General features: G+C 27.2%; 1 protein-coding gene across 1 annotated transcript in view; it reads right to left on the bottom strand.

Moving 5' to 3' along the window:
- The window catches only part of LOC111628687 (succinyl-CoA:3-ketoacid coenzyme A transferase 1, mitochondrial-like), a 53,595-nt gene extending 42,625 nt beyond the window's left edge, over positions 1-10,970 (bottom strand). The window contains exons 1-4 of the mRNA XM_023372515.1: positions 10,677-10,970; positions 10,351-10,459; positions 9,197-9,330; positions 2,846-2,938 (exon numbers count right to left, since the gene is read on the bottom strand). Coding sequence (XP_023228283.1) covers positions 2,846-2,938; positions 9,197-9,330; positions 10,351-10,459; positions 10,677-10,739 — 399 coding nt within the window. The 5' untranslated portion in view covers positions 10,740-10,970. The remainder of the gene's footprint in view (positions 1-2,845; positions 2,939-9,196; positions 9,331-10,350; positions 10,460-10,676) is intronic.
- Positions 10,971-11,499: the final 529 nt, after the last annotated feature.

Below are 11,499 nucleotides of genomic sequence, written 5' to 3'. Positions count from 1 at the left end.
CGGATAGCATTACAAACAATTGAACCAAGAATTAACAAATTAGTTGAGGATATTCAGCAGAAGAAATCTCATTAAATTATTTTCGAATATTTTTTTGTTTTTTCTATGAATTTTTAAATGTTTCTTATTTTATTTTTTGTTAAAAATTAATGAGTTTTTATGTTTAATTGTGAAGTTTGAATGTTATTTAAATAGATAATGAAATAATAGCTATGTTTTACATTTATTATATAAAAAAATAAAGCAATAATACAAAAATCAATTTATTATAGATAATTTAACAAATATAAATTATTATTAAAAAAATAGAGGTCACAAAAAAATTATGAAATATTTGGTGGGCTGCGAGTATAAAAAGGTTAAGAACCACTGCTGTAGGTATTAAGAGTATGTTTTTAGTCATACCCAACATGGCTTTAGCTAAGCTTACAATAAAAAAGTGACTGAGTGGTAAAGGATGGGATCCCAAATTTTCAGGATATATTATCTATGAAAAATTCCTGAAATTCTCAACTGGACTTGATCCAAAAATCTCCAGAGTTACAGGCTGATGTCTTTACCTCTTTGGTCAATTAGCTCTCAAGTTTTAAGTTAGAAGAAAATAGTAAAATAAATCTTCATCCAACATTTTTCAAATAGTAATTGGATGTATGGAAGAATCTTATTGGGTGACCTGATTATTAAAATGCAGTGAATCTAAAGACTCATTGCATGATGACGAATGAATGATGTAAAGTTCTCTGCAGCAAATAAGAGCTGATCAATTGACTGGATACTTTTGAGATTAAATTTATTTTCTAATTAATTTTTCCAAGTCTATTTTAATATTTATCAGTATTACTTGATAAATAAAACAGAAATGAAGCAATATGATAAAAAAAATTTTGTTGTTTGGTAGCCATTTTGTGTTTTCAATACTTATGATAATTGAGAAGTTTGTTTTCAGTATCCCATTTTTCATCTCACCTACTTTATTATTACATCTATAACAAACTGTTAATAGAAGTAAAACAGAAAAATACAATGTTTTAATATTTAAGATGTTACCTTCTAACCGTGTGAGGTTTGCTGACCCAGAAAGGGAGGATCAGTTAAACTTGCATCAGGATGGTCAAGGGACTTGTATGTGGGTAGTAGTATTGGATATATTGAGGTGAAGCATCTTTACAGTTTAAACCCATTTATTTGAAATGTAAATTGGTGGCTTACAAAGTTTTTCAGAGTGATGCTCCTACTCAGAGGATGATCTTCAATGCTGGATTCTCAAGTTGTTGGCAGCCTGGGAGCTTGTGGGTAAGTCCTGTATATGGAGGACAATGGTTGGTTGGAGGATGGATGATGATAAAGGTGGTGGAGTGAAGACAGCAATGATGTCATTTCAGAGATAAAGATGTCACAAACACAGAAAAAAGGAATAAAATCACCTTGTGAACTTGGGAAATTGAAATCCACCTTTGTCCTTGAAATCCGGAGTATTTAAAGGATTTGTATATGAGTGTTAAAGTCAAAGTTTGAACTCTCCAGCTTGACAGTGATTTATTACTTAACATGTGTCTGAGTCGCACTCAGGACTCGCGTTGTTTATGTTCATGTCGCTTCATGCTGCGTTTGTTTAACACAGTTTCTTTTTTTGTATTAAAGATATACTTTTAGTGTGATTAATGACAGGTCTGGACTCAGTCTGGAACACATCTGCAAACTGGTATCAAGCTTTCAATGTCCACTACCAATGTGCAGATTATGGAAATGTTTTATTTCCATTCTGGCAATTTTCTGTGGGTACATATTAGGACAGTTATCTGCATGAAATTATGATAATAAATTGAGAAATTTCATTAACAAATAAAAATAAAATTACAAATTCTGATAAAATATAATTTAATATAACTTTGATTTAATTATTAGTATTTAATAAAAACTTATTTTGAACTATTATTAGTAATTTTTTAAATGAATATACAGTAGGGCATCGATTAACCGACCTCTGATCAACTGTCACATTGGTTAACCGACCGTTCTAGTCAGCAAATTTCAAATGTCTGCTAGTGATGTGGCGCTACAATATTTGGCTACGTCTTGGCTACTTTAATATTATTTTTGTTAAATTTTTGCATGTTTTAGCTGGCAACACCGGCTCGACCATTGAAGGGAGGCCAGTATTTAAACGAAACTTAATTTTCTAATTATGAGTGGTTGTTGGTTTTGTGAGCAATAAAATAATTTTAAAATAATTTTTAATGATAAAATAGTGACAATTGTTATTAAAAAAAAATTTGTTAGGCTTAACATCGATGAAAATTCAACGCGAAGTTGGTTAATAGCGATATACTAATATACTAATTACATGGGATATACTAATATACTATACTAATAATGTATTTTTTTCATTCTTTTTGGTTATCCGATTTTTTCAGTTATCCGACCAACCTGAGTCCGATAATCGATGCTCTACTGTAGCATCAATTATCCAATAGAAAAATTATTTTAAAAGATTAATCTATAGTTACACTTACAGTTAATCTACAGCTTATGATTTAATCAATACATACAAATGATCAATTCATTATATATATATATAATCAATACAGGAAATGAATAATCAATTCATTTCCTGTAGTTTTTAAAATGAAAGTAAATGTAAATAGAGTATTATATAAGAATAACTAAATATATACCTCCCAAATTTAAAGTTTATCACATTAATTTACAATGATATTAAAATATAAAGTTAAATTTCTAAAAATAACCAGGATTATAACAAAAATATTCAAAAATTTAATTACTTCTAATGTATTATAATAAAGACTAAAAATAACTTCTTAATTCATCAAATAATTGTCATTACTTGAGGAACAAATTCCAATTCCAGTTCACCACTCAAATATTGTCTTTCAAATTCTGCATTTTCTCCAACATATGATGCAATCATTCTTTTAATCTGTAAAATATAAGTTAATTAATTTAAATATTATTAAAATTACCTTCTTCTCAAAATTGATATACACATTTAACTAAACCTTTAACTTCCAGTAACAAAAATTTTTAATGTAAAAAATTTCTGATGAATGTTTTCGACCTTAGCCAAGGTCTGCCTCAGGTCATCAACAATATTTCAAAATTAGAATGCACAGAACAAAGATTTTCCAATATATTTTTTTAAATAATTAGAACAAAAACATAACATTGTAAAACAACAACAAATTAATTGGTGGTAAATATAAAATTAAAGAAGATATATTATTAGGTATACTATTATATACAAAATAATAATAATTATTATTATTAATTTAATTTATGTCTGCAATTCCTGGTTTTCGTAAAAGCATTGCCAAGCATATGAGACACTTTTTCCATCTTTAAAGTTAATACAATTGCCAGTCAGGTCAGCCTTGTATATTTCCAAGGATTCTAAGGACCTGATGTGATTGGTTTGAAATGATTGCTTAAGTAATGTGGCTTAGGGATCACATCAGACCAAGGCAAATCTGACTGGCAATTGTATTAACTTTAAAGACGGAAAAAGTGTCTCATACAATTGGCAATGCTTTTACAAAAAACTGGGAATTGCAGATATAAATTAATAATAATTATTATTATTTTATTTCTTATATATATATATATATCTTGTTTAATTTTATATTTACCACCAATTAATTTGTTGTTGTTGTTTTACAATGTTATGTTTTTGTTCTAATTGTTTAAAAAATATATTGGAAAATTTTTGTTCTGCGCATTCCAATTTTGGAATGATGACCTGAGGCAGATCTTGGTTAAGATCGAAAATAATCATCAGAAATTTTTTACAATAAAAATTTTTGTTACTGGAAGTTAAAGGTTTAGTTAAATGTGTTTTTTAAATATTATTTAAAAAAAATTACATTAATGACAAATAAATATGCTTTATCATCAAAAAATTAAAACAAAATTAAATTACTCAAAACGTTTTTAAGATAAAGTACTAATTTTCATTATTACATTATCAATATAACAGCTGATGTTACTTGATTAAATTTCTATGGGTAAAGATTAATAAGTAATTTATATTTTATTATTTATATAATAAGAATATAAAATATAAGGAAAAGTAAGTTTTATTCTGTAATAATATTCAAAATACACTTTAGAGCAGCTTAAATGTCAAAAAGCAAGAAAGTTTGTACTAGAGAATACATCGGGAATGGATAAGATGTATTTCTTGTTGTAGATTTAGTTAGTCATTTAAAAAATATGAGAAGTAATGCACTGTGCATTTTTTTATTAGATAAAATGTATTATTAAGTTTTCAGTTTTTAATATTTTAAATTTGCAGTACTTAAGCTTTATTTTCAGATATTTGAGATTACTGTATTAATAACAGTTGTAATTAAAATAATAAAAATTATTAAATGATAATTAAATTATTCTTACTAATAATGTACCTTATCATGTCACAACATTAGAGAAAAAATATTCTAAGAATTTTACATGTTACTCATGTAAACATATACATTCAAGATTGACAATATCATATAGGAATCTTGGATTGTAACTATCAATGATAGTTACTAATGAATTCACATCTGGTATATAATATGTAAAACATGTGACATTCATGACTCGTTAGAATATTCATAAGAATTTCTGCCTTTGGTTCATCATTATAACTTAGACTGGAATTAACATGTACATCAATTTATGTTGTGTTAAAAGCATCTAACAATTGATTACAGTATGGAAAATAGTAAGTATAAAAAAAGATATTATGGTATATAAGATGATACTCAAATTGAAACTACAAATATTTGATCACTCTATATACAAATATTGAATAACTTTAACCATAGATTCAAAAAACACATCCAATATTACAGTTGTAAGCAATTGCCACCTCAATTGAAATGTCATAAGCTGTTTTTGCCAATATTTTGCAATGAAATGGCATATAATCACATATTTCTTCTTCTAATCTCTCATATTTGATTTTCAGATAATGTATAAGATCAAAAATATATATTCTTAAATAAATTTCATTTAAAATTTAAATATTTAGCAATTTTCAATTTCAAAAAATCATTAAAAATTAATTTTATATAAAATTAGTATGATTTTTTTTTTGGATTACAAGAAGAATCAGGTTAAAACTAAATAAAATAAAATGTTGAATAATTTTTAAAATATAAAATTGTATTAAAATTTTTAAATATTTATAATGGTCTCTCAAAATTGTATTACATAAAACACATGATAAGAGAATATTATGTAATGCCCTCTTATCAGTATATATGATGATGATAAGATAACATTAAATAATGATATTATATAAACCTTTAATATTTTTGCATTAAATATCTTCTTAAAGATACTGAAATTTTAAATGTTTAAAATTTTAGATACTTTAGTTTTAGTTTATAATCCAGTTTCAGTTTTTCTTATAAATTTATTATCTAAATAAGGGAATATATGGTAAATGTGTTATTTAGGTAATTTCTTAATCAACAAAATGGTGCATGTAACTAGATATTAAAATGTAAAATGTTCTTGTAGCTATTGCAATTTTACTATGACATTAAATTGAATACCTGTTATTAAAATATATACTGTAGAAGCATTAGCAAGCAATTCAAAAATATTTAGGTAATTAAAAGCAATAGTAAACAGGGCCGGATTAACCCACTTTGGGGCCCTAGACATTTTCTTCTTCAGAGTCCTTTTATTAATTTTATTAATTGAAAGTCCTGTCGGCTCTTTCAATTAATAAATTTTGTTACTATTATTTCCATTAAATCGCATACGGACACTGCAGCTGCTTAATAAAAAATAAAAGCAAAATTATTTAATAATATTTCACAGGATTTCACTGGAGTATATATAGTTAATATTATTCTTATCGCTATAAAAAAAATTCTAAATTATTGGGAGTTCCCTTTTACTTTCAATTAGAAGAAACATAAGAATACGAGGGTTTGTTCAAAAAGTTCCCGAACTTTATTTATTACAAAAAAATACTTCACATACTTCACATATTTGTCAGGGTCCCCTTCAAAGTAGTCTCCTCCGCAACGTATACACTTATTTCAACGGTGTTTCCACTTTTTGAAACAGTCCTGGAACGCTTTTTCCGGAATGCTCATAAGCTCCTCCGTCGTTTTTTTTTATCTTTGGAATGGTGGCAAATCTTTTTCCTTTGAGCGTGTTTTTTAGTTTGTTGGAGAACAGGAAAAAGTCTCTTTGTGTCAGGTCAGGTGAGTAGGGGGGAGCACAGCGGTCTTGTTTTTGGCCAAAAACTCACGAATTCTGAGGGACAAATGAGCCGGCGCGTTGTCGTGATGAAAAAAAAACCACTCGCCGCTTCTCCAAAGTTCGGGCCGTTTTCGCCTGATTCTCTCTCTTAGGCGTTTCATAACACCAAGTAGTACTCCGTGTTGACTGTCTGGCCTGTAGATAGGTATTTGTGATGCACAACCCCCTTTGCATCGAAAAAAACAGCCAACATCATCTTAACATTTGAGCGAACTTGTCGAGCTTTTTTGGAGCAGGGGCCAGTTTCACCCACCCATGGGAAGTTTCCGTGAAGGATTTTCGGAGTTTCACACAGAATTTCACAGAACAACGCTGCTCTTTCAAAGAGCTGATTTCCGCGGATCCGATTTTTCGCCGAACCCCACAAACACCCCTTCACATAAACGGCCGTAACTAATCACCAAAACAAGATATCAACAAACGGGTTGAAGGAGGTTACTCGGGAGGTTTCCGCGGACACAACGCCTCCAAGCGAATTAAAAAATAACCAACTGGAGGCGCGCTATTCAAAAAGTTCGGGAACTTTTTGAACAACCCACGTTCATTTTCTTTAGATTTTAGAATTCATTATAACCATATAAAAAGCAATACTGTATATTTTTATTTATTATATACAGTTGTCCAACAGAAAAGTAAACTATCTTATTTACAAATCTTTTCAAAATAGACAGTTTGACCGGGTCCTTCTAAAAACCGGGCCCTAGACATTTGTCTCATATGTCTATGCGATGATCCGGCCTTGATAGTAAACTGATAAAGATATGGACATTGAAAGATAATATTCAAACTCTGCAATAATTTATTATTAAAATATTGCAAATTGGAAAACTAATCTTGTTCTTCCTGTGGCTATTTAATAGTTTGCAATATTTAAGAAATTATTTTTACTGATCATTTCACTGCTTAAGCAATGAAATGATGAATAATTGAATTAATTTTATTTGAACTCTTAGTATTCAAAGATTAATGGTAAATATTTCAAAGAATGTGAAATAAATGTTTATAAACATAAAGCTGAAATGAAATTTTGTATGCAAACATTTTTTCCAGACTTTCATGCTTAAAATTGATAAAGAAATCTTGTCTTGATTTGTTATTGAAGGTAATCTCTGAATTCACAATTTTGAAAACATTGAGAATCTAAAAACAGGCCATATGTAGGTACATTAATTTAAAAAAAAATTANCGCCGAACCCCACAAACACCTCTTCACATAAACGGCAGTAACTAATCACCAAAACAAGATATCAACAAACTGGTTGAAGGATGTTACTCGGGAGGTTTCCGCGGACACAACGCCTCCAACCGAATTAAAAAATAACCAACTGGAGGCGCGCTATTTAAAAAGTTCGGGAACTTTTTGAACAACCCACGTTCATTTTCTTTAGATTTTAGAATTCATTATAACCATATAAAAAGCAATACTGTATATTTTTATTTATTATATACAGTTGTCCAACAGAAAAGTAAACTATCTTATTTACAAATCTTTTCAAAATAGACAGTTTGACCGGGTCCTTCTAAAAACCGGGCCCTAGACATTTGTCTCATATGTCTATGCGATGATCCGGCCTTGATAGTAAACTGATAAAGATATGGACATTGAAAGATAATATTCAAACTCTGCAATAATTTATTATTAAAATATTGCAAATTGGAAAACTAATCTTGTTCTTCCTGTGGCTATTTAATAGTTTGCAATATTTAAGAAATTATTTTTACTGATCATTTCACTGCTTAAGCAATGAAATGATGAATAATTGAATTAATTTTATTTGAACTCTTAGTATTCAAAGATTAATGGTAAATATTTCAAAGAATGTGAAATAAATGTTTATAAACATAAAGCTGAAATGAAATTTTGTATGCAAACATTTTTTCCAGACTTTCATGCTTAAAATTGATAAAGAAATCTTGTCTTGATTTGTTATTGAAGGTAATCTCTGAATTCACAATTTTGAAAACATTGAGAATCTAAAAACAGGCCATATGTAGGTACATTAATTTAAAAAAAAATTAACTATAGAATGAATGCAATAAAAATTATAATTTTAAAAGTAAAAGCAAAATATTCTTAAACTTAAAACAGAAAATTTCTACAGACTGAAACATAGATAATATGTCCAATTTTCTCTAAGTGACAAAAAATGAAACTGAAAAAATATTAATATCTTTTAAAAAAGAATTTATTTTTATGTTTAGAAATTTTTTCATTGTATTAAGTTTTAAAAGTTTAATAAACATTTATGTATAAATTATTTTCATTAAAGTGTTTAAAATCCAGCAAAGTTATCCTTAACTACATTTACAGAAAATTGGTGAATGCAATGTTTGTCTTGATTGTTTTTAAAAGTAATTTAGTTAAATTCTTTATTTCTAAAAATAAAAACAATTAATTACAAATATTTAAAAACAAAAAGATAAATAATTTTTACACTAGAACTTCCATTATTATTTTATACAAATTGAGAAGATAAATGTTTGAAAAAGAAAAATTAAAGTCAGGCTAATTTTGTGATAACTAATAATTTTCTCACTAACAATATCAGGTTATTTACAATCTAAAAAGGAATGAATGCTAAAATAATAGAAATAATAACATTTATTCTTAAAACAGGTTAAATATATATAGTTCAGAGTCAATAGCTCCATATAACAAAACCAAGAGATGAAAAACAATGTAAAACAGATTACTGTTATAAAAACAATGAAATATTTAAATAATCTATAAACTATTGAAGAAATATAATTTATCTAATAACTCAAGTGAATACGGTAGTGCTATTCAAAAGTAAAATACCTCACAATTTTATTATGTAATGATTAAAGCAGTATCCAATCTGATACAAAACAGTTATCTATATCAGTCTAAACTTATATATAAAATAATTAAAAGTAAAATTCATTTAAGACTTACCTGCTTAGATTTTAATAATAAACCCAAACCAAAGTCATCCACTCCAGCATTATTACTAACTATTGTTAGATCTCTAACTCCTATTTCAACTAATCCGTTTATTAAATTTTCAGGAATTCCACAAAGTCCAAATCCTAAATGAATACAGAACAATAAACTGAAATTGAATGATTTTATTAAAATTTTTTTTAATCTTTAAGTTTTTTTATTTAGTTTTTTGTTCAACTTTCAAGATTATATTTCAAGTTTTCTTAAATTTTCATATTAAAGTAAAACAGCAATAAATAAGTATTATAAAAAAAATGATAAAAATCATAATTCATTCTACCCTATTTAGAACTGAAATGTATGTTAGCATTCATATGATCTAAATAAGCAATTCAGATGTAAATCTGATTTCTTTCTTTAGATCAAATAAATTAATAAAGTATAGTCTTCATGACAAAAAACTACAGCTAACTTTTTAGAAATTAATTATAAGACAAATTACAGCAGCACATCATAGAGACAGTATTTGGTATTGTAAATTTATTTCTACTCACTTTTTACATAATATTAATTAATCATTTTTAAATAAATGAAATTAATTTTGCAATAATTAATTTCAATTAATCAACATTAAGTAATGTTATCCAATAATATTTATTTATATCTTTAATATTTACTTAAATATTATTCATTGATTTGTTTAAAAGTCTTAAAAAGGTTCTACATGGTGTAATTATTAGAAAATGAAAATATTTACACTTTAATTCTAACAAAACTTTAGAATTAACTGTAAACATTAAAATTCCCCACAAAATATGCTAAACTAAAAATAAAAACCTAAAAAAAAAAAAAACATTTAAAAAATTTCACAATTAAAATATAAACATGAAAGTGATGAATTATTCAAAATACAATGCAAAACATAGAAAGAATGCATCAAGTACATGAAAAAGTGTTATGACGTCAATTAATGACGTCAAATTGGTGTTACATTGAAGTTTAAAATTGGAATATCCTCCTCATCTCATACTCAAAATACATTAACACTTAGTACAGTTAATATTAAATATAATTAAGTAATTCTCTGCATGTTCTGATTACAAATCAGACGTTGCATAATCAAAATACTGTAGTAATAATAATAATAATAATAATAAAATGCAAACCTCCAACAAGTAATTTTGAGCCATCTTTTACGTCTTTTATTCCTTCATGAATATCTTTGCAGAAGATAACATTGCATCTTTTACTAATAGAAAATCGTCTTGTAGTTTCCTAAAGCGAAAAATTTTGATATAGATTTATTATAAAAGAAAAATATATTGTAAACTTATTTTCCAATTATTTAAATAATAATAATATAATAATTTTCGCCGAGCGAATGACGAAAATCAATGAACACGTGTATCCAGATTGAAATCGACATGTTTATTTATTTACAGAAGTTATCGTTAGAGCATTTAAACAAATATAATATTTAATACATTGTTACCTCGATAAAATATCTGTTAAAAGTCTTCCAAGAGAACGTACGCAATGTAAATACACGCGCCATAGAAAATTTAAGATCAAGGCTACATCACTCGATATTTTCGACATACAATTTTATGAAACGACCAAAGCTCCCCTGGCGATGACGTGATTAAGCTTGTTGTAAATCATTTCGGTCGTTAAAATGTCTGCTCTCATGTCGTAAAATCATTTTTTTTTTCTTTTTTAGGCGATTCTTGGCATATCTAGATGTTATTCTAGCATTGTTCTGAAAAACTAGGAATTAACTCGGATATCTTTAATTAAGATGTCAATCTACCACTCTACAGTGTGAAAACACCTCCGTTGACGACTTTTGCCGTCATTCGTGATAAACATTGCGATTAGTAGAATTATTTTCGTTCCGCTTTCAAAAATTTTTAACCTATTCCGGTTTTATATCAATAAGTTAGAAATTTTGAATATCATCCATTGCATTTTTCGTTTCTCTCGAATGATGCCATTTGCATTTCTGTCGATATTTTCTGTCATCCTCTTTTGCATTTGAGTACAGAAATTTAGTATAAGGTTTCATTCTCTCAGTATGATGATCACCTCTCTTTTATTTATTGCAACACTTATCAAATAACGGTGATATGGTATCTCCTGTATATTATTACTTCGTACATCTACTGATCTTTGTGTTATCGTTTGTGCACGTTTCGTAATCTTAATACAAATATCAGATAAACAGATATAATCAATCAATATGACTGTTTTCTTGACATTTAAATACTGCAGTTATTAGATTGTTAGGTTCTTGCAATTTAGCATTTCCAGTACAT

This window comes from Centruroides sculpturatus, unplaced genomic scaffold, assembly GCF_000671375.1.
Source record: "Centruroides sculpturatus isolate CEXI.00-Female unplaced genomic scaffold, Cexi_2.0 scaffold30, whole genome shotgun sequence".
NCBI lineage: Eukaryota > Metazoa > Arthropoda > Arachnida > Scorpiones > Buthidae > Centruroides > Centruroides sculpturatus.
Note: the sequence above shows the minus strand (reverse complement) of the source record. Positions and strands in the feature narration are given on the sequence as shown.